The sequence below is a fragment of the Amblyomma maculatum genome, chromosome 10 (assembly GCF_055883805.1).
Source record: "Amblyomma maculatum isolate TAMU_Amacu chromosome 10, ASM5588380v1, whole genome shotgun sequence".
NCBI lineage: Eukaryota > Metazoa > Arthropoda > Arachnida > Ixodida > Ixodidae > Amblyomma > Amblyomma maculatum.
In genome coordinates, this window is record NC_139353.1 from 161,531,299 (window position 1) to 161,554,823 (window position 23,525).

General features: G+C 44.7%; 1 protein-coding gene across 2 annotated transcripts in view; it reads left to right on the top strand.

Moving 5' to 3' along the window:
• LOC146177806 (nuclear exosome regulator NRDE2) overlaps positions 1-23,525 on the top strand; it is a 151,711-nt gene that overhangs the window by 46,978 nt on the left and 81,208 nt on the right. For both annotated transcript variants that reach the window (XM_084580587.1, XM_084580588.1), the window contains exons 7-8: positions 788-884; positions 12,501-12,750. In XM_084580587.1, the coding sequence (XP_084436713.1) occupies positions 788-884; positions 12,501-12,750 (347 nt within the window). The remainder of the gene's footprint in view (positions 1-787; positions 885-12,500; positions 12,751-23,525) is intronic.

The following is a 23,525-nucleotide window of genomic DNA, read 5'->3' on the forward strand; positions in this document are numbered from 1 at the left end:
TTGAATTGTTCTGCTTTTTTTTTTTTTTTTTTTTTTTTAGGGGCATTGTTTGCCCAGTAGTACTTGCAAGCGGGCTACTTGGCTATACGACTCCGACGACCTCCGGCGCTGCATGGTTGGTAGCGAGCGCATCATGTGTGTTAACGTCCTGTTTTAATTCTCTTACATGTGTATTGTTTTTTGTGTATAACCATGCAGCGCCGGAGGTCGTCGGAGGCATTGTTTGTCGCTTGTCTCGAAGCAAGAAATATGTGGGGCAGACTGGGTGCTGCCTCAGCAAGCATATCGTAAACACAGCAGTGTTAGAAATACGTCCAAGGGCTTTCTGACCCTTCACTGTCAGAAGCACCATGGCTGTTTTTCATTCCATTACCAGTGCCGCGTTATTGGGAGAGGTGGAGATCAATTCACTTAAGAAGTTATTGAAGCACAACAAACAGCAACTCTCTCAGCTCACCACCAATTTCACTATCGTCCTCCGTCGTGCAGCAGCAGCATCTGTGCTCGGCCTGATGTGGAAGCATTGCGACAGTGGTGGCTTACAGCACTGTAACACATGCATTCTTTCACAGTGTCACATGATTGTGACATATTTTCCATTTGGTTGTTATGCCACCAGGTTTTTGAAGTGCCATATTTCTCTTTCCTGCATATCGTGTGAATTTGCATTTCATTGTCTTCTCCAACTTGTTGGACTAACTTTGCCCCCTTGGCACTCTTGTATTGGGCCCTAATGTCTTTTGATTTGCTGGTGTCTTCAGCCGGTTCCTGTGCTCTTTTTTTTCAGCCGAGCCAAGGCTGTGCGGGAGAAGAAGCTGGAGATTCTGGAGCAGGGCCTCCTGAAAACCAAGGGCTCGGTCTCTCTCCACCTGCTCAAGATACAGGTGGGTGCCACCTTTCAGCTGCGCGATAAATTAATGTTGCACAGGCGACAACAACCATTTGCTCAAAGCGCAGCAACAGTGGCCCCACATGCGTGTATCGAATCTGCCATTCTCTGCTGGCAAGTGTTGGTGGAAAAGGAAGCCCTGACTCTGGCAAACCCACACTAGAGAGGATCTCTGGCAAGCAACACCCTCACCAAAACAGGAAATGGCCTCCAATTAACCCTTGGACCCCATTACTGACCGAACCAGACCTGCTGCAAAGGGCTGCAAGTACTGTTGCTTTGCTAGGTGTAGGATCCTTGCCCCATTAAGCTGGCAGCTTCCATGAATTCTTCACAACTAATGAGGCGCACGGTACGTTAGTTGATTTCATTCAGTTTTATGAAACACATTCAAAACTTCACTCCTGAGTGACGCTGGCACAATGAACCTGCCTCCCCATAGCATGCTGTCATCTTGCACCAAGTTCTCAAGCACTCACCTTGGGAATGGACCCCATTCATTTGTCTCGGACAGCTGTGTTCCTATTTACAATGCCTCTCTAACTATGGAAAAGATGGGGTATCAATCAGTGGAGCTTGTCATCACTGCCACTGGCAACAAGGTTAGATAGGATTTTTCCTGTGTAAAGACTTTATTGGCTGGCTACCTCTTCCTTTCCAGTCCGTTTGCCAAAGGTTGAGCCCATCTTCATTTTCAAACTGCTCAACAGACCAGTAGTTAAGTCTATCCTGATCGATATTGAATGTTAGGGCAGGACACGAGGTGAAGACTATTGTTAGAATTCCTTTCTGGTGTCCCAGCAAGCCTAGCAGAGGTTTATGATCCGTGAAAATATTGCAAAACCTCCCGCACACATACTGGTGAATTCTCGCCACCCCGAATACCACAAAGGCTTCTTTGTCAGACCGGCTAGAATTTCTCTCTGCTGCTGTTAACCAGGATCCTGAAGGCAAATACTGTCAGCGTTTCCATGTCTGATGGCAGCCAGTGTGCCAGCACCTTTCCGATCCCATAGGGCGGCATGTCACGACACATCACCAGTGTCAGTTTGATTTCGTGTATTACATGAGCAAGGGAAACCAACAAAGCCTTTCTCTTTAGAAAAGCCACCTTTTGCTCCTGATCCAAGTTCCAGCTTGTCTGCTCCTTCAGCAGCCCATACAACAGATGTAAAGATGAAAATGTGTTCTGCAAGATTGTGCAGTAGAAGTAATGAGCTCCAGAAAGCTTTTCACTTCCTTCACATTTTATGGCTCCAGGGTATCAAGCAAAACATCCATTTACCATAAAAACCTGCGTATAATATGATGTGTCTTGCCGATTTTGTCATGACAAATTTCTGCTTCATATTTTATGTGGGTCCGAACAAATTTTAGGCTGCATTCGAAGTTCTGGTCTCATTCAGCACTATCAGCATCAGGCTTCCGGTGAGAGGAGGCACAATCTAGAGGTGGTATCACTTGACTGTTCCGATGGTTTCGGTTTTCTCGTGCTGACCCTGCGCCCCTCCTGACCACGACATGACCACGCACCTACACATAGTGCTAGACGCAAACAGGCGTGAGCACAGCGCATGTAATGTGAGCTCGTGCACTGCTGTGCAGTGTCCAAGCTGGAAGCAGCCTACTGATTTACAGCAACCGGAGGACCGTATCGCTTCTGCAGTTGCTGGGACGGATTTTAGGTTGCTTTTTGTACGGCGTGTGGAAATCTGTGATCAAATGGGGAGGTGTGACGGGAACGAATCAACACCCGCCTCAAGAAGGTGCGTGGCACTATTTGACGCCTGGCTCGAGGTGGCGTTGGACGCGAAAGCACGGAGCGCGTGCGCCTGGCGGAGCAACCGCGAAATGTAGCAAATAAGTATTTTCTTTGATCTTTCTTCGCTCCCATTATATGTGGATGAAAACTTTTTCCCGTTTACGCTACCCTGAAATTACACCTCATATTATGTGCGGGTCCATATTATATGCATGTTTTTTTCAACGAACTTCGAGGCTCTGGCCCTAATATTCAGTGCTGTTTTCAAAGAAGCACTGGCTCATTTTGAGCTTGAAACCAAAATCTCATGTCCTGCTTTCGAAGTTCTCACATGCTAAACTCCTGTTGCCCCGGCCAAAATAGACCAGCCCCCCCCCCCCCCTTTGCAGCCTTACAATAAGGATATCATGGCCCTTTGAAAAGTAGCTGGAGTGGAAGCCATACCAAAATGAAACTGATTGTAGTTGAACAGGCTGAAATGCATGTTGATTGTGACATATCTCCTTACAATCGATTCCAGCTTCAACTGCTGGTACATATCACATAGGTTGAGCTTAGACTTCTCTCTCATAAACTTGGCCCATGTTGTCTTACCTTGGCACTCTGTATACCTCTGTGCAGCAACTTTGTTAATGGTGGGCTTGATGGCTCCCCATATTATCAACTGGCGATCATTCTTCAGCACTGGGGCTATTGAAATCCGAATTTCACACCAGTTGTTACCCCGTTGCGCTGCAACCTCATCAATTCCTGAGAGACCAAATCTCCCAGTGGAAATGGTATGGATTGTGCACTGCTACAGAAAATGGGTTTCACGCCTTCCGGCACTTGAACGTTGGCCATTACACCCTCCATTTTACTGAGTCCTTCAGTAAACCATTGAGGGTGAACAGCGCAAAAAAGACGAGGACGAAGGAAGACACACACGAGCGCTGAGCGCTGACCTTCGTCCTCGTCTTTTTTTGCGCTGTTCACCCTCAATGGATTACCAACTTGCCCAAGCGTCTGTTTCTTCAGTAAACACTGCCTGAACCTTCCCAGCTAACACGTCAATGCTATTATTAACATGGTGGACGTTCATAGCTGCTCCAAGGGCACACCATCCTCTTTTGCCCATTTCTGCCTTGGATGGTGCTTCCTCCCCCTTTCACCACGAACAACAGCATCCGCACCTCCTGTTCAATGACCATTGCCAACGGCAGGAAAATTTGCCTGCAGTTTTGAGCTTGATGTTTGATGGTTTGAGAATGGCCACTGAGTGTTGCCTTCTGAAGCTCTTCCTCCGTGACCCTAAATGTTGTCCCTGTATCCAGTTTCATTTTCACTGTTATTCCCTCCACTTGCAGCTCCAGAAATATGGGTGGAACCTTCTGTTTGGCAATTTAATGAGAAAATTTGCCTGCAATTTTGAGCTCGATGTTTGATGGTTTGAGAATGGCCGCTGAGTGTTGCCTTTGAAGCTCTTCCTCCGTGACCTTAAATGTTGTCCCTGTATCCAGTTTCATTTTCACTGTTATTCCCTCCACTTGCAGCTCCAGAAATATGGGTGGAACCTTCTGTTTGGCAATTTAATGAGTCTTTTCCATATTTTCACTCTCCACTGTTTGGTTAGTGTGCACAGGTCTCCCACTCATTTTTCATCCGAGTCATGATTCATTATCTTTATTATAGCAGGCATCCATCCCGTGCGCTTTATCTCCTTCCATGTTAAGGCGAAAGCCTTAATGGCTCATCATTTTCCAAGATACTTTGTTGGGCGAGTTGGTACTTATTCATTATTGATATAAACAGCGCGAACACGAAAACAAGGGACAAGAAACACGAAAGCCACAGTACATGCGCTGACTCACAACTAAGCCTAAGCCATTTACTGCAAGGCCCAGAAAAACAAACATGAAGAAAACGAAACAGTCACGTGAAAAACCCCTGGGTTCACCTGCTGCATAAAAATTACTTTAAAAAATCACTTAAAAAAGACATTTCTTTCCTTGAAAGAGCAAGAGACGTCTTGCTGATACACTTATTGTCCGTTGAAATAAAATACGCTTCCACTATCTCTCTCGTTATCTTCTCTTTGTGGCGATATAAAATCTTAACACTGTCAAACTTAGGAGTGCATTTCTTCTTCTCCTTCTTCATTATTTCACATGACTGGCAATGGGATACTAGAAACGTTTTGTCCTTTCCAATTTCCAAGTTGTTACAGTGTTCCTGTAGTCTCTTATTTATACACCGTCCGGTTTGTCCTATATAACTGGCCCCACAAGAGAGTGGAAGCCTATACACAACACCTGTCTTGCATCCAACATAGGGGTTTCTATGTTTCACCCCACATTCTTGCTTCTTCTCTTCTCTTTCCCTTTGAACTGCCGGGCAGATCCTCTTCATCTTGAGCGGGGCGGTCAGTGCGACGTCCACATTATACCTCTTGCCTACATTTTTGAGGCCATGCGAAATCCTGTGCACATACGGCACCACGGCAACCTTCCTCTTCCTCTCACCCATGCTAGGCAGGGATTTCAGTCTGTGCGTTCTTTTAAGGTTCTTGAACGTTGGCCATTACACCCTCCATTTTACTGAGTCCTTCAGTAAACACTGCCTGAACCGTAAGTGGCCTCAATAATAACTGACTCGCGATAACCGGCCTTTGCAATTCTCTTCACTTGTCTTTCAAAACTCTTGGCCATGCCGTGGTAACAAGATTTCGTCAACGCACTTAACAAGCAAGTGTTTATCATCCCATTCTTCACTAACTTGGAATGTCCTGAATTGGAGCCTAGCAACGGCTTCATCGATCTCGGGTTGTATTCCCAACAAACATGATCATCACCGAATTGAATCAAAATATCTAAATACTGTAACTGATCGTCCACTGGATTCTCAACAGTAAATTCCAGGCTGGATCCACACTCAGTAAAAACATCCATAATGTCCTTCATTCTTTGATTGAATCCCTCACGGCCTGTTAATACTAAAAAGTCGTCCACATACCTGAAGGTGGAATAATGCAAGCCCTCCAAGTTATCCTTCAGGTGTCTGTCCACGTACATTAAGAAGATATCACTCAAGACCGGTGCAACACTCGATCCAATGCACACTCCAGCCTTCTGTGTATATAGCTTGTTCTTCCATCCTATGAAGGTGGATTCCAGGTAGAACCTCAAAAGTTCAAGGAAACTTTCAACACTAACACCTGAGGCGTCAATGAAGTCACATTCATTATTGTCTTCTGTAATGCACATTTGTACTCGCTTAAGGAGGCAGTCATGGGGAAGGCTATAATATAAACTTGACTTTATCAGACCCTCTAAGGCTACCTAACTCTGAAGCCCTTGTCGTGTTCCTCAAAGAACACAACCCAAGAAATTGTGTCGGCTTCAGCATGGATGTCAAGGATTTATATTATAGCCTTCCCCATGACTGCCTCCTTAAGCGAGTACAAATGTGCATTACAGAAGACAATAATGAATGTGACTTCATTGACGCCTCAGGTGTTAGTGTTGAAAGTTTCCTTGAACTTTTGAGGTTCTACCTGGAATCCACCTTCATAGGATGGAAGAACAAGCTATATACACAGAAGGCTGGAGTGTGCATTGGATCGAGTGTTGCACCGGTCTTGAGTGATATCTTCTTAATGTACGTGGACAGACACCTGAAGGATAACTTGGAGGGCTTGCATTATTCCACCTTCAGGTATGTGGACGACTTTTTAGTATTAACAGGCCGTGAGGGATTCAATCAAAGAATGAAGGACATTATGGATGTTTTTACTGAGTGTGGATCCGGCCTGGAATTTACTGTTGAGAATCCAGTGGACGATCAGTTACAGTATTTAGATATTTTGATTCAATTCGGTGATGATCATGTTTGTTGGGAATACAACCCGAGATCGATGAAGCCGTTGCTAGGCTCCAATTCAGGACATTCCAAGTTAGTGAAGAATGGGATGATAAACACTTGCTTGTTAAGTGCGTTGACGAAATCTTGTTACCACGGCATGGCCAAGAGTTTTGAAAGACAAGTGAAGAGAATTGCAAAGGCCGGTTATCGCGAGTCAGTTATTATTGAGGCCAGTTGCCGGGTACTGAAGAACCTTAAAAGAACGCACAGACTGAAATCCCTGCCTAGCATGGGTGAGAGGAAGAGGAAGGTTGCCGTGGTGCCGTATGTGCACAGGATTTCGCATGGCCTCAAAAATGTAGGCAAGAGGTATAATGTGGACGTCGCACTGACCGCCCCGCTCAAGATGAAGAGGATCTGCCCGGCAGTTCAAAGGGAAAGAGAAGAGAAGAAGCAAGAATGTGGGGTGAAACATAGAAACCCCTATGTTGGATGCAAGACAGGTGTTGTGTATAGGCTTCCACTCTCTTGTGGGGCCAGTTATATAGGACAAACCGGACGGTGTATAAATAAGAGACTACAGGAACACTGTAACAACTTGGAAATTGGAAAGGACAAAACGTTTCTAGTATCCCATTGCCAGTCATGTGAAATAATGAAGAAGGAGAAGAAGAAATGCACTCCTAAGTTTGACAGTGTTAAGATTTTATATCGCCACAAAGAGAAGATAACGAGAGAGATAGTGGAAGCGTATTTTATTTCAACGGACAATAAGTGTATCAGCAAGACGTCTCTTGCTCTTTCAAGGAAAGAAATGTCTTTTTTAAGTGATTTTTTAAAGTAATTTTTATGCAGCAGGTGAACCCAGGGGTTTTTCACGTGACTGTTTCGTTTTCTTCATGTTTGTTTTTCTGGGCCTTGCAGTAAATGGCTTAGGCTTAGTTGTGAGTCAGTGCATGTACTGTGGCTTTCGTGTTTCTTGTCCCTTGTTTTCGTGTTCGCGCTGTTTATATCAATAATGAATCATCATTTTCCGTCTGTCGGCAAAACCCGTCACACCATAGCTGTCAGTCATCCAGACTTAGCCACTCCGGACTACGGCGCGGCTCAGGTGTTCGCAAGAGAAGTATGACAGATACTGTGCCTCTGCTTTCCTGTGAACCAATTAAAATGACCTAGAAAGATCATGCGTGTCAAATCTTCTTCAGTCGCTTGCGCCGCGCTATAAAGGCTTTCACCTCACTACACTTTAGTGGTCTAAAGGCCCCCCTCCAATTTTTGCTTCTCTTTCTACCAATATTTTCCTTGCATCTGCACATTTGCAGAATATGTACGCATTTTCAATTCAATTTTATTTCAAAACAGCACAAAGCTCCGCATTTGCAGACTACTTTATAATGCGGTCCTTTACAATGGCAACAGCATTGCATGGGTGATGTGGGTGCATTTTTTTTCGGCACAAACATAATTCACCAAGAACAATTCACGCATTTCTTAATCTCCACCTTTAAGGGTATGACATAACCGCAGCTCCTGTTCGGGCCCCCCCCTTTGGATTTACTCGCATGGCCACGCAATTTACTACTCGCTTAATTATTACTTCCTTAGTTTGTGTCCCTATTATTCCACACATGCTCATCTCAAACATACATTTCATACAGCCATAAGCTACCATGTGATGGGAATTGCTGCCTTACATAAATATAATGCACTGCTCCCTTTATCTAAGCTGTCCAAACACCCCTGTGTGGCATATCTGACTGGGAACTTGAGGGTTCAGTTTTCATTTGACCTTCCCATTTGACAGCGGCCAACAGAGGTAGCAGTGTATGCCACCTCACAATACATGTAACCTGCCAATTCCCACACATCAGAGCCGTGCTCATCATTTTTCACTCATAAAGTGCCACTGATGTACCCTTTCCACCTTACACATCCACCTTTCATTCTTCTGCCCCCTTATCGCTCCTCCGCCTTTCTGAGCAATACATTCTTGATTTCTTTCCACAACCTACTGCTTTCACAGCAGCCAAGCCTTTGCACGTATGAAAAAGTGCTTGGTGGGGAACACATGTTAGTTTGCCTAAGAGATATGTCTGCATAGGCTAATGCTGCTAAGCAATGTGCATGAAGAGGTACATCCTTTATCAAAAGTTTACAGTCCAGGGGGTCTACTTCTGAGCGAACTATGCGGCTCGTAATGCATTCCCAGATTTTCATACTTGCTGAAGGCAAGAAGATTTTTCGTCCTACCCTCTCCAATGGCTAGGACTTCCACGATTATTTCAGAAGTTATATTATATGGCCTAAAAGCAAACCCTTTGGGCTGTAAACTTTTGATAAAGACTGTACATCTTCAAAAATATCACTAGACCCGGCTCATTGCTGCAATCCATCTTTGGCTCTTCTGTTTTTCTACGACTTGCTGCGCAAGCAGGGAAATTTTGTGCATGAACTGTGCAGACTGTTGTGAGACTCTACAAGACAGTGCTAATAGCCTGCTGGTTTACAATAATAATTATACCATATTTACTCGAATGTAATGCGAGTTTTTTTTCATGATTTTTGGCTCTGAAAATTGACCCTCGCATTATAGTCGAATACTGCGATTCGGTTATACTAAAGCTGTGCCGGGGTGCAGCTATATTGAATCTGCCTCCACTCAGTTTCGGTGTTCATGGTTTTACGATGTTATTTTGGCAACGTGCATACCAGGGAAGCCAAGTCAGCCAAATCCCAATCCATTCAAAGTTGAAACGTCGTGCTTTTTGCTTGCGGGCTCAGAATCGCATTGTCCTCTTGATCATGCACTTGTCGCATTTTTCGCAGTCAATTAGCACAGTTACTTCTATTGTTATTGCATTTCGAACGATGGCAATGCGCCATGCACAGTCCGTCGCTCACCTCAAAAAAGCTATTCTGATAGCAGAAGAAATTGGAAATTCTGCGGCAGCTACCTTGTGTGGGTGGCTGATGCAGCGGGAGGTGATTTTTAAATGAGAGCCTGGCGGCAAAGGCTTCCAAATCGTCTGGGAGGACGAGAATGAAAAGGAAGACTCGGTTTCTGAAAACTTTGTCTCCTCTGTCGACAACGAATGAGCGTTTTTGATTAGACTGCAATGGCTATAATGTCTATTAAAGGTACTTTTTCAAGCGCTTATCTTGCATTTTTTTTGTGGTTTTATTTTTTTCATTGGTAATATGCAAAGTCGCCCCTCGCGTTCAATTCGCGGTCATGTTACATTAGAATAAATGCGGTGATTTGCAGCAGAAGCACTAACCAACTAAACAAGCCTCTGCAGGCTCCCTATAGTTTTGCCTCTTGCCGCAAGGGGAGAAGTACGGTGCTGTTGCCGCGCCAGAAAGCTTGAGCTTGGGTTGCCTGTTACATGTCAGCTAGGGCAAACTGACCACAACTTCTCCTCTTCTACTCTGGTTAAAGCCCAATTAGGGAACTCATGCACTTACCGGGAATATATCGAAGTGATTTTCTGTGCTGCCTTCGAACAGGACACACGTCTTACACAGAAGTTGATATTGGCAAAATGGGCCCATTTCCACGTGAAATGTGCCTAGGGGAGCCTACAGTAAACCACATCATTTTGTTCTGAGGCAAGAGCAGTTTACTCTGTTTTACAGTGATCACATCCTCTTTCAGCATTGCTCATAGGTGAAAACACCCTTGTTGATATGTCCTGCATTGTTAGGGAGCGAACATCTTAGACAAATAATTGATTCTTTTAACACTATGTTAGTGGCTTACGTGCCATGCACAGCATGGTAAATGCTCTGTACTTGAACTTTTTGTCCCATTCCGGTTCCAGTAGCCTGGTGCCAGTTGTGATATCGCAAGCAAGCATGAAATCACGTGAGGCGCTGAAAAACATGAATGCCATCAAAGGCTGCTGGGAATGCTTTCCCATGCCTGCAAGGCAGGACCTTCTGTGCTGCTTAGGTATTGGACCGAGTTTTGTTTTTGCAGTGATACCTTTAATGCATGTGATGACCATGTATGGTGAGGAGGGGTTTCTGTGCCTATCTCGGCTGGCATGAAAAAGAAGATAGGGGACAGCCACTGACACCAAAGAAACAGGGGGGGGGATCTTTTTACGTTATTACTATTATTTTGTAACATTGATCAACACATTCCACCCCCCAAGAAAAAGAACTCTACGCTTTCCTTGGTGGCTGTTGGCTAGTTTGGTACGTATCGAATGAGCCCCTAATTTCTCCTGATAAAAAAATGAAAGAGTACTGTGCTTGTTGTGTTCCCGTCTCTTCTTTGTGCGCAGCACCCATTATGTGCATCAGCGTATCAGTGACCTTTGCACGTAGATGGGAGCAGCAGCTGCCTTAGTTTGTGAAGGTGGCCAGAATGTGGGATTTTCCATGGTCATTCCCTTTTCCTCTACTCTGGCCATTGTTCATCCCGGCCGTGACTTGCATAGTGGCCAGCCCTCGAGTTGGAAGAGCATCATTTTGGAAAATACATACATTTATGTACATGTCAAGGAGAACTACAATATACGAATGGTTTTTGAGGTAAGGGGAGGGCATAATTTTTCAGCATACCCATCGCTACTTTGGTAAAGTTTAAACCTTCTGTTTAGCCTTATTTTGGAATATAAAGGGCTCACTAAGCAAAACTGAGTAAATGATCATAATAAGAGGGGACATGTGCAATGTAGAGAAATACCGTCCTTGCCTTCTGTCAAGTGGCGGAACAAAGCAGCTCAGGCATTGCTTTGTGCTGGCACTTTTGGTTTTGGTCTATGAGAGAGGAAAGGCACAATAGCCCCGCCGAGGTGGTGCAGCGGTGAGACGCCCAACTACTGTCCGGAATACCCGGGTTCGAACCCGACCTTGGCGGCTGCGTTTCGATGGAGGCGAAATGAAGAGGCGTCCATGTGCTGTGCGATGTCAGCGCACATTAAAGATCCCCAGGTGGTCGAAATTTCCGGAGTCCTCCACTACGGCATCTCTCATAGCCTCAGTTGCTTTGGGACGTTAAACCCCACAAACCAAACCAGGAAAGGCACAATATCTGTCACACTTATTGTATGAATACATATGGGGGGGAGGAAGGTGGAAGTGAAAGTGGAAAGAGAGAGGGAGAGAGTGGCGGCCTAGTGGAAGGCTACAGAGTAATTTCGACCACCTGGGGATCTTTAACTACTAGGAAAAATAAAAGCAGGGAAAAAAGGTGCAGGACTCAGGAGAAAAAACTCACACACAAACACACGGTTGCTGGCGTATACATCTGATTCATTATTAGCACGACCACATACTTATAACCACCTTCTTGTGCAAGCTGACAGGCAAAAACCCAGTGAGGTCGTAATTCAAGCACACAATAGAAATCGGCACCCTTTCTCAGTGATAACTGCAGACGGATCGCTTATGCAAGTCGGCTCATTCTTCTTCATTAGAAATGCTTCAAGAGTCTGGTCTTTGTGTCTAAACTCCCTTGCGCATGATTCTGAGGCGGTGAAGCAAAGGTGAATAGTTTCCGCATTTTTTGACATGCAAGGCCAGGTTGCTTTCGGTATCTGATCGACAGCAGTTGCCATGTCGTGAGCCATTCGTTTAGGCATTCTATGTGTTTCTTCTCCTGTGTCCTGCATCTTTTTCATTGTTTTTTTTTCCTGCTAGACATAACCAACTGACCAAGCAAATCACCTTGACATCATACAGCACACGGATGTCTTTGCATCTCACCTCCATTGAAATGCGGACTCCACGGTTGGGTTCGAGCTGGTATTTTGGTTCACTAGCCAAGTGTCTTAACCACTGAACCCATTCTGGTTTCTGTTTGCCATAGTCCATTGGGCGATCATGTAGACTGCTGGCTGATCTGCAGAGATTCTCACGGCTGGGTTTCTTAACTGAAGTGTTTTTTTGCATAATCGAATCGCACACTTTGCTTTTCTTGGGAGGAAGGGAAAAAAAATGACAGGAGCTTTTTATTGCATTATTGGGGGGTGGATTATAATGCATTGACTGCTGCAGCTGTTGCTGGAGTGTGGAGAGGAGGCCCGTGCGGGCAGAGCCTGGGAGGAGCTGCTGCGTGTGCACCCGGGCAATGCGCGGCTCTGGTTGGAGCATGCCCGCTTCCTGCAGGCCGAGACCACCCTGTCGGGATTCCAGGTGGACACGGCCGCCCGGGGGTACCTGCGCGCCCTCGCCTGCTTCCGAGACATGCTCGAGGGGCGACGGGCCAGCCGCCGCGAGCCCCTCGACATAGAGAGGAACATCGTGGGTGAGTGGCCCCAGCCCAGGGGCACAAAGCAGGTCCCCATTAAGCCCCTGCAGACTCTAGTAACGAACCTTCTTCACATGACCACTGTTTCAAGGTTGTTTGCTACTTAGGGGAGCATCTGGGAGGGAACATGACTTGAAAGGCAATGGGAATGAGGTACTCATGAAACATACCTATCTGGGAGGGGGGACACTCTGCCTTTAAGGGTATGAGGCAAAAGCATTAGCGGCTCCCATAGCATATCCTCATGCACTTAGCTGCTCACCTAATCACTAATCCATCTGTCTGCTATCTCGCACGCATGCTCATTACCATACAGTGCACTATGTGCGAGACAGGTATTGAGCCCTGCTTCAGCCAAGCTGCTTAAACATGCTTGCTTGGCTGATTTTGGAGCCAACTGATTCCTATGTCACCTTCCTATCTCCAAGGGGCTGCCCGAGCTGGCAGCCAACTTGGCCATCTCACATGGTCTTGTAACATTACACAACCTGCTGAGCGATCCGTGTCCAGCCAACTATCCCTTACCAGAGACTCTTTTGAGTTTCTTTGCTCACAGTGTTGGGTTTTCCACTGGACAGGAGCTGTGATGCTGCTGTGTTAGTAGAAGTGACTGAAACACAAAAGCCCCCTGTGAAACTTATTTAGCTGCTTGTTTTTCAGTGTGTGCGCATGTGTGTGTGTCTATCTGCCTACCCTGTTCTCACCTTGCCTCAACTGCAACCGCTTGAAAGTTGGATTTTGGTTCTGGAAACCAATGGTGGTTGTCACGAGCCAGGGACATTCCTTGAAGAATGAGGGAGTGGATGAGTTTATTTCTGCCGAGGCAGAGGGGACTTGAAAAACTTTACAAAAGCTGTACACCTGTGATATAGGAAAACACCAATTGTACAATATTTATGCGAACCTCACTATCACGTGACAGAAAAGTCTTTGATTGGTTTGTTGCTCACATTTATATGAGGAAAATATTACAGTCATTGAAACAGTTCACTAAAGTCGGAAGACAGTGCTGAAGCATTTTTTGACCTTATAAGAATGAGAGAAGGGTACATTCCAGATTGCAGACGAACGTGTAGGGTAACTACGAATCTTCTGCGACAGATTTACCATTGTCTTCAGTAGGCACTCAGAATTTCTGAGATTGCATTTACATCTTTTTTTGCTAAAGTAAGCAAATAAAGATTGTGAACAGAAACCAATTTAGGAAGAATCACTGTGAAACACAGAAAATGTGCAAAGCACTGGGCCACCCTAGCACTAAATGTGCCTAAGCAAAACGTGGTCTGCTCCATCCTGTTAGAAACTGGGGTTATTGTACCAGACTTCTTTACATTCCTTATGTCTCGGTGCCTGAAGTAAGTATATTGATAGAAACGGCCTCTTGTCCTTAGTCCAGTTCAAGCATGCGCTTTGTGGCACGCTTCCTTGTTTTCTTTCTCACTTGAGATAGATTAAACGAGGATAGTACACACATGGAGGCTTCTGGGTTGTATCTTGCCTGTCTTTGAAATACTATTCTTTTGTTGGCATGGTTCCAGCTGGCCAGCCGATAAAGCTTAACGAGGGCAGCGGTGGCGTAACGGTAGAACATCCGCCTCGCATGCAAGAGGACCGGGGTTCAAATCCCGGTGCCGCACAATTCTCCACCGGATTTAAAAAGAAAAAAAAAAAATCTGCGTGTCGATGGAATTGCATAAACAGGTTTGGGGTGCGACCTGATGCCGGTGAACACCTCCGGCAACGCACTCCCTGACCAGAACAGGAGTTGGCCACCCTGGTGCAGTAATTGGCCATGACCTCTCATGATAAGCTCCATAAAACCCCGGCCCTCAGTCACCAGCGGCTGCGGAACAACTGACCACGGCGGCGGTCAGACCTGTGACGCAGCAGGGGGTGCTAAGAACTTCTGGCTCCGCTGGACAGGCCGCCATTGGAAACTGACCCTGGCAACGTTTAACTTTAGAACCCTAGCTAGTGAAGCTAGTTTAGCAGTGCTGTTAGAGGAACTAGAAGGTATGAAATGGGATGTCATGGGGCTTAGTGAGGTTAGGAGGCCGAATGAGCCATATACTGTACTGAAGGATGGGCATTTTCTGTGTTATCGAGGCTTACCAGAAAGGCGACAACTAGGAGTAGGTTTCCTTGTCAATAAGTATATAGCGGGTAATATAGACGAATTCTATAGTATTAATGAGAGGGTGGCAGTCATCGTAATTAGGCTTAATAAGCGGTATAAACTGAAGGTTGTACAGGCTTATGCACCTACATGTAGTTATGATGACCAGGCAGTTGAAAGCTTCTACGAAGATGTAGAATCGGCAATGCGAAAAGTAAAGACGCAGTATACTGTACTAATGGGCGACTTCAATGCCAAGGTAGGGAAAAAGCGGGCGGGAGACCAGGCAGTAGGTGACTATGGCATTGGTTCTAGGAATAGCAGGGGAGAGTTACTAGTTGAGTTTGCAGAGCGCAATAACTTACGAATCATGAATACCTTCTTCAGCAAACGCAAGAACCGGAAATGGACATGGAAAAGTCTCAACGAGGAGACTAAAAATGAAATCGACTTCATAATGTGTTCAACCCCCGCCATTGTGTAATATGCAGAGGTAATTGGGAAAGTGCGATGCAGTGACCACAGGATGGTGAGGTCCCGAATTAGCCTAGATCTGAAGAAGGAATGCAACAGATTAGTAAGAAAGAAACCCATCAACGAATTAGCGATGATGGGGAGGGCAGAATTCAGGATCTCGCTACAGAATAGATATTCGGCTCTAACCGAGGATGGCGGCATTACCCTGGAAGCAATGAACAATAATTTCAGAGATATCATTACGGAGTGTGTGGTAGAAGTAGGCGGTAAGATAGTTAGAGAGGATACCGGTAAGCTGTCTAAGGAGACGAAAGATTTGATTAAGAAACGCCAGAATATGAAAGTTTCCAATCCAACAGACCAGATCGAATTGGCCGAGATATCAAAGCTAATCAAGCGCAAGGTGGCTGATATAAGGAAGTATAACATGGAGAAAATTGAGCATGCTGTAAAGAACGGGGGAAGCCTTAAAGCGGTAAAGAAGAAATTAGGCATAGGCAAAAACCAGATGTATGCGATAAGGGACAAGGCGGGCAACGTCATCACGAATATGGACACGATAATCAAAGTAGCCGAGGAGTTCTATACTGATCTCTACAGCAGCCAAAGTAGTCAGGACCGTAACGAGATTGGCGGTAGGGAAAAACAGTCAGACGTTCCACCAGTGACGAAGGACGAGGTCAAGGAAGCGTTAGAATCTATGAAAAGGGGGAAATCAGCTGGAGAGGATCAGATAACTACAGATTTGCTGAAGGACGGGGGGGATATCGTGCTAGAAAAACTGGCCACCCTGTATACGCAGTGCCTGGCGTCATCGATGGTGCCGGAACCATGGAAGAATGCAAACATTATCCTCATTCATAAGAAAGGGGACTCTAAGGACCTTAAAAATTACAGACCAATCAGCTTACTGTCTGTTACGTATAAGGTATTTACTAAGGTAATCACTAAAAGAATCAGGACAACCTTAGACTGCCACCAAGCAAAGGATCAAGCAGGTTTTCGAAAACAGTACTCTACTATCGATCATATCGATACCATCAATCAGGTGATAGAAAAATGCTCGGAATATAACCAGCCCTTATACATAGCATTCATTGATTACGAAAAAGCATTTGACTCAGTTGAAACGTCGGCGGTGATGCAGGCATTGCGAAATCAGGGGTAGACGATCCGTACGTGAAAGTGTTGGAAGATATATATAGTGGCTGCACAGCAACCATAGTTCTACATAAAGAAAGTAACAAAATTCCCATAAGGAAAGGTGTTAGGCAAGGAGACACAATCTCCCCAGTACCATTCACAGCTTGCTTAGAGGAAGTATTCAGAGACTTGGAATGGGAGCAGTTAGGGATAAGGGTAATACCTCAGTAATCTGCGATTTGCTGATGACATTGCCTTGCTAAGCAACTCGGGGATGAACTGCAAATAATGATTGATGACCTAGACAGGAAAAGTAGAAAGATAGGCTTGAAAATCAATATGCAGAAGACTAAGGTAATGTTCAACAGCCTCGGGAAGGAACAGCAGTTTACATTAGCAAGCGAAGTACTGGAAGTAGTAGGCGATTATGACGGGAATTCCTAGAAAGCTGGTCTGTGAGAAATCTCGCAGTCTGATCGCAATAATGGCTGCAGGACATGATCCACTTGTCCACACCATGCAGTTGTACAGCAGGTTTAGCAGTGAGATATCTTGTAAAATATTGCTTTTAACACAATCATGTTAAAAGTTGATTAGTGTATTTTAGCTTATTTGATCATCAGCTTATTAAGCCCTGTAATGCACACGTCAGCCTTGCTGTACAACCCAGATGCATACAAACGACTGAGGTATCTCTCATACTTTTTTAACTGTAAATTTGTAAACAGTAAAAAAGTCGCCCTGAATGCAGTGATTGTTCTTGCCGTGAGCACATTTTACTGTATATACGCAAGAGAATATTTATGGTGGCTCATACCTGCGAGTTCCGATTTTTGACTGAACTTTCCCCTATACTTCCCCGAAAGTTGTCTCCACACAAGAATCGTTTTGCAAAACCGGCACCACACAGTCTGCAGCTGCATTTTAATCATCATCAAAGATGAACTTGACAAAAATCAAAGTTAGCGACACGATTATTACCGATGCTACGGAAATAGCTGAGAATTTTAACCAGTTCTTTTATGGCGTGTTTTCAGAATTAGATGAATATGATACAAAAGCAACGGCTGCACCAGAGAATGGCATTGAAATAACTCGTGAGGGTGTCCTGGACACTCTTGAATCTGGACACTAAAAAAACCACTGGACCCGATAGTCTTTTGAATGTAATTTTGAGGTGGTATGCTGAACAAATAACAGGTTTTCTCACAGACATCTTTAAGGTGGCTGTTCCACGGTCGCCATCTTGGAAGTAGTTCAGATTCTGCCACCAGGCTACGCCACTAATCCATGACTGAGGAATTGAGTACCCAGCCACCCAGCCCTCTCGACTTGCGCTGCCTGAAGGCTTTTCTTGTGTTGCTGCGCAGACTTTGAAAAGTTTTTGCGGCTCCACATCAGTGTCCAGGCAGAGAAGGGGAGGACTTTTGTCCCCATCCTGCGCAGCATGGGCTGCCCCATTGAACTCCCCTCTTCACCCCACCCTACTTCGAACAATACGCGCCCCGAAAATGGGACAAGAGCCTTCCCTCTCTTGCCTATACTTCGTCTCACAAGATTTTTGCAGCACAGCGAAAGGCAGAGGCACCCCAGCTGGTCCAACCAGGATCACGTACAATAGGCAATTGTGCTCCTAAGCGCCTCTCTCCTCCCCCCAAATTGCCGGGGGTGACAGTAGGAGCACAATTCTATATTATAGTGCGCACAGGCTAGAGGCACTTAGGAGCACAGTTGAAAGGGCTCCTCTGCCTTTCGCAGTGCTGCAGATATCTTGTGAGACGAAGTATAGTTTTCGCTGTAGAGCCACGAACCCGATTGCTCCTACCCGCCGAGCGAGAGGGTTGGACTGGACTGCAGTAGGCTAGCTTGACTGAACACAAATAAAACAGGGTGTCAACATGATTGCACAGTGCAATCTTAGTACGAGTGAAAAGGAAAAGTGAATGGCATTATTTCTGCAGACTTCGTCAATGAACCTTAGTTGAAGTCGGCGCCTGTCTTGTGTTCTTTTGATCCTCGTCTTTAGGGCTGTGCAATCGAGTGATCATTAGCGAGCTTTAGAATACGGCGACCCATTCCGTAAGTGGGATAGAGTAATAGCGGAGCGTGCGCACTATAATAGAGAATTGTGCTCCTACTGTCACCCGCGCTATTACCCTGTCCCCCTAAGCGGTAGGGGTACCATATTCTAAACCTCCCTATTGTTGATGCCATAGATATAGTAGGGATCGGAACACTCCTTGACTGGAGTGGAAGCTGCCAGCTCTTGCGGTCAACAGAAATTTGCTTTATCAAACGGGATTACAAATATGATAATGTAACTGTAATTAGCTGAACTTCACTCAGCAGTCGCCCTTGTTTATTTTTTGTTCGTGCTTGTCCAATCTTGGAAACTAGAGCTGGTAAGTTACTATGTGCAAATAAGTGAATGATTGCCCATTTTTTCCTTTTGAGATGAATCAATATTTCGAAATAGATGTGAAATCCACCAAGAGGCTATGTATCGCGCAGGAGGCCGGCATGTATTCATGTTCTCTTCGGCACTGAGGAGGCGCATTCACACTAAACTATGTGGGAAATGGGGGAAGGGGAGAGGGGGTTGTAAAGGAAGGTTGCCAGAAGAAAGGACCTAACGGGGACAGTTTTGTAGGCGCTTATGGCGGCCACTTCCCCACTCCCAATTGGATGCTCCACAGAGTCCTTATTTTACTTATTCGCTCTCGCGTGTGCGCGTGTGTGTGTGTGCGTGTGTGTGCGTGCGCGCACGCAATTAAAGGAACACAGTATTTTCAGGCAATTAGAATAAAATTTTAACAATCAATCTCCTAGAAACATTTTTCACCTGCAGAATTTCACTCGACACTGAAATCTGATGTGAAAAGTAGCATGCTATGGAAGGCGCTGACCTGTCCTGCTGCAGCTTCCCGTGATGATGCATGCACTTTCTGAACCAATATATTGGGTGGACTACTGTTCATTATTAGCTTGGAGCCTGACTTTATTGTACTCATTTCACAGGGCACACATACGTATGCAACAAGTATACTTTAGTGTTGAGCCCGCCTTTCGGCTTCATGTGTTGGTAGTAAATAATTTCGTGATGTGGCACTTGTACATTCACACATTTGCAACATAATTATCAGAGCCCAATTTTTACTCCATGCAAGAGCGCCCATGCTTACCAAATGTTTGCCTGCAAATGCCAAACGATTAGACGCATCGATCAGATTGCGTTCTGTCAGATTTTGCATGTGCTATAATTTGTGAATTTTTCCATACCAATGCAGTACAGTGGTTTTGCTTCATGTGGTCAAACGGAACCACGTTCTTTGTATGCTTCGAAATTCTCACATGCTTCTGTCACTTTTGCTAACATGATCGGGCACCACAGGAAGTCGAGTTGCTTCAAAACAAGGTTCAAATATAAAGTCAACAAATTGGGCGTTGAGACGGCGGGTGAGTGGATGCCTGGGTGACACGGTATCTACCTTACTCGAGATAAGGGCCCCATTCTTTTGGAAACGCTCTGCCTGCCGACGGGCTTTTAGAGCGTTAGCTCTGTTGCTCACTTGCGCGAGTGGCGCGTTTTTCTAAGAATCGTAGACAGTGCCATCACCATAGCAACATCGCCGTCTTCGTTGTGCCCGGGCAAACTAGACCGAACGCTCCACGCCCCCGGCCACAGCGGCAAAGCGCAGTAGCGGGCGATGCTAGGCAGGTATAGCATTATAGCAAAAATGAACACCGAACCAGCTTCCCTGCCGAATGCATCAATGGTTTACCGTAGACGCCGTAATGCTTCGGCCAATCCGCGGTATATCCCCCTTCACGGAGCGGAATTAGCTAGGAAGAGGACGGGACGCCATGCACGCATAAAATAAATAAAGTAAGCGCAAATAAAAGCATCAAACGGGAAATCAATTCAGTGTTTTCTCTCGTAAAATATATATATATATATATATATATATATATATATATATATATATATATATATATATATATATATATATATATATATATAGGGCCACTGATCAAGTCAAAGTATTTGAAAAAGATATAAACGAATGCTTTTTGTCTGGTTTATCCATTGTGAATAACGAAGCTGTAGGGCTTCCGAAACGTTAGTGCGTTTTCATGAAACTTTGACTTGGTCAGTGACCCTGTATATTTTTTTATGCCACCACCTGATCAGACTGCATTTCGTCGAACTCTTGATTACAGTGGTTTCTCTCATTTGAGCTGAAGCTCGACATTCGGTTCAGCAGCGTTGAGCCTCATCGTTTCTTTTTTTTTTCTTTTCGATTTTTAGTGAAGGAAATGACGGAAACACAGTGACAAAACCCGATTCAACATTACATTTTTGTATTGAAGAAGCTTCACATGGCTGTTTCCCACTTGCCCATTCACCGAAAAAGTCCCCGGCAGCTACTGCGGCACGTTACCTTTACTATCATCACTGGAACAACATTCGGAAAAAAAAAAGAGAAACATGACTGAAACGCTGGTGATTATCTTCGGCCGCCCACTACATCATTTGTTCGCCTTTTCTTTGGAGCCTGCACTGCTTGCGCTATATAGGAACTTCAGTAGGAAGGTTGAAGAGGCATGCTTGTGCATGTTCAGGTTTTCAAGTTGCACTTGGCAGACTGTCGAAATGTTTTATCTGTACCAGTAAAGTGGCAGAGAGTGCAAGTATGCGTGCAATTTCTCCTAGGGAGACGCTCTTTGAAATTATATTATATTAATTTATGCAGTGTTATAGTTTCCGTGCCCTACTATTCATTTTATCGTAGAGAGGGGAAGATATTTTTTCTTCTTGCCACTGAAAAAAAAAAAGTCTAAATTCCACACCCTCACAATATATGCTAACACCACGAACATCTGAAGATAGCTTTGTGGCGGAGCTAAGACGAGGAATAACCAGCTCCGACAGCGTTCGGGTTCGAACTGCTTTTTTTTTTTTTTCTTTTCGCTGCTTGCACTGAGACGCTTAGTGCCAAATTCTTCTTTGTCCAGCGCCATGCCGTTGTTTGTGATAAAAGTGTGGCGCGAGGGGCGCTCCAAGAGGGACTTTATCCAAGACTACAAGCAACTACGACCCTGCCAACCATTTTTTTTTCGTCCCTCGGCTGCGGCGGCGAAGTCAAATTTATTCACACTTTTGTAACATTTGTTTTTCCTGTCCTGCCTAAGATATGGAAAATAAACAAACTGCAATGCAGTTGGGCTGATACTAGTAAACAAACTACGCTTTAGCAGCCGATGCATTCTTTATCATGTGTGCAGAACGAAGCAGAATTTTAGTATTTCTTTTACCATTTCTATCTTTGTTCTGAACTCGTAAAATCTTCATATCATGCAATAAATTTATGCGGCACGTAACCTCTTATCCTCATTTGATAATTTCCATAGCATCAAGTTTTATTTTTCCTTTGAGGGTTTGCATGATACCGACCCTCTAACGAGTGTAAGACTGACTCGATAATAAGAATGCAGAGATTTCGCATTGTCTGGATGTATCTCTAGCTACTAGGTTGAAATTATGACAGCACTGTTCTTTGAATTGCTCATTCCGCTTAGTCGTTTCTGAGGAAGGAAAGAGGCCTCCTTTGTTCGTCGGTTTCCCCATGTTAGCGGCTATTCGCTTCTCGAGCGAGGCAGCCCCATGAGCAGAAAGATGCCTGCTTTTGCCAAACACAAGCATATATCATGTGTGTTACTAAAAAAGCTAGAAACGATAACGAAAGCCACTACTTGTACTGGACAAGAAGCATGTTTCGTTCGCCAGGGTACAGTGTTCATTGTAGCCGGGGCGCACCTCAGCTGCACGCGCGAGAGCCTTAGCTGGCAACGTTTCGGCACACAAACAGTATGACACACTTAATTCGAGGCGATAAATAAATCTCAAAGCAAGCAAGTGTACATTTGTCAAGGGACCATTTTCAAGTAGCGCTACTGCGCATGCGCGAAGCACCTGCACCTCAGTTCGACCTGACCACTCGACCCGACTCGCCAGTGTTAACCTCTCTTGCCCGATGGAAAGGAAAGGGCAGAGGGAAAACGTAGAAACACAATACCCTCTTGTAAATACCCCTCGATTCAGGGTGTTTGTGGTGCCATCCTCGTAATTTTTCTGAACTGCGACATTTTAGTGCACATAAAATTTCATAGATGGCACTACCTACTACATTTATTATACGTGGCTCTGTTATTCCACTATTATTTGCTTTTTGTACACTTTGTAGTTGATAATTGTAGGCAGTTGAATAAAGGAACGAAAGCCCGAACCTTCAAGTTATATTCACCAGAAACAAACAAGCCATGGAGCATTTCAATCATGCTTAAAATACTTCATGAAGAGCTCGCGCGCTCAAGTGAACCACGAAAAAATTAGCTGAAATCACCCTGACAGTGCACATTCCTCGAGAGTCGTGGAACAAAACCGATGCTTATCCTCTGACAGCAAGGTGTAAAGTTTTTCCACGCGAAATTTCAGCACAGATAAAAGCTTATTACTTGAACAGTTTAGCATTTACTTTTAGCCATTTTACAAAAAACGCTAAGTTTGATCACAAATAACTTTTACACTAAATGAAGCAGACAGATGATATTTTCAGGAAAAAGCAAACTATGTACGACCTCCAACTGCGCAAAAAATCTCCGCAGCAGAATGCATATCTTGAAAGTTATTGTATGTATAATTACCTGTTTTATACACTTTTCACAGGCACGTGGCTAATAAACTATGCAATACACAGTAATAAAAATGCTTAACTTTGTTCATTGACATCTAATCTGAAAACACCTCGAACGGTGTTTTTGCACAATTTTGCACAATTTTGCTTTTCCCAAGACAAGTAGAGCTGAAAAGCCGTGTCTTACCTTTGTGTTTTCCTTTACAGCTTAAAGATCGTTGCAGCTATTTATAAACCAAATGCACCACTAGAAAGGAGAGGAAATAAACTTTACAAATATATTAAAGTTACATTTATAAACTAAACGAGTGAGGCGCAGTGGGCTTAGGAATATCACCAAA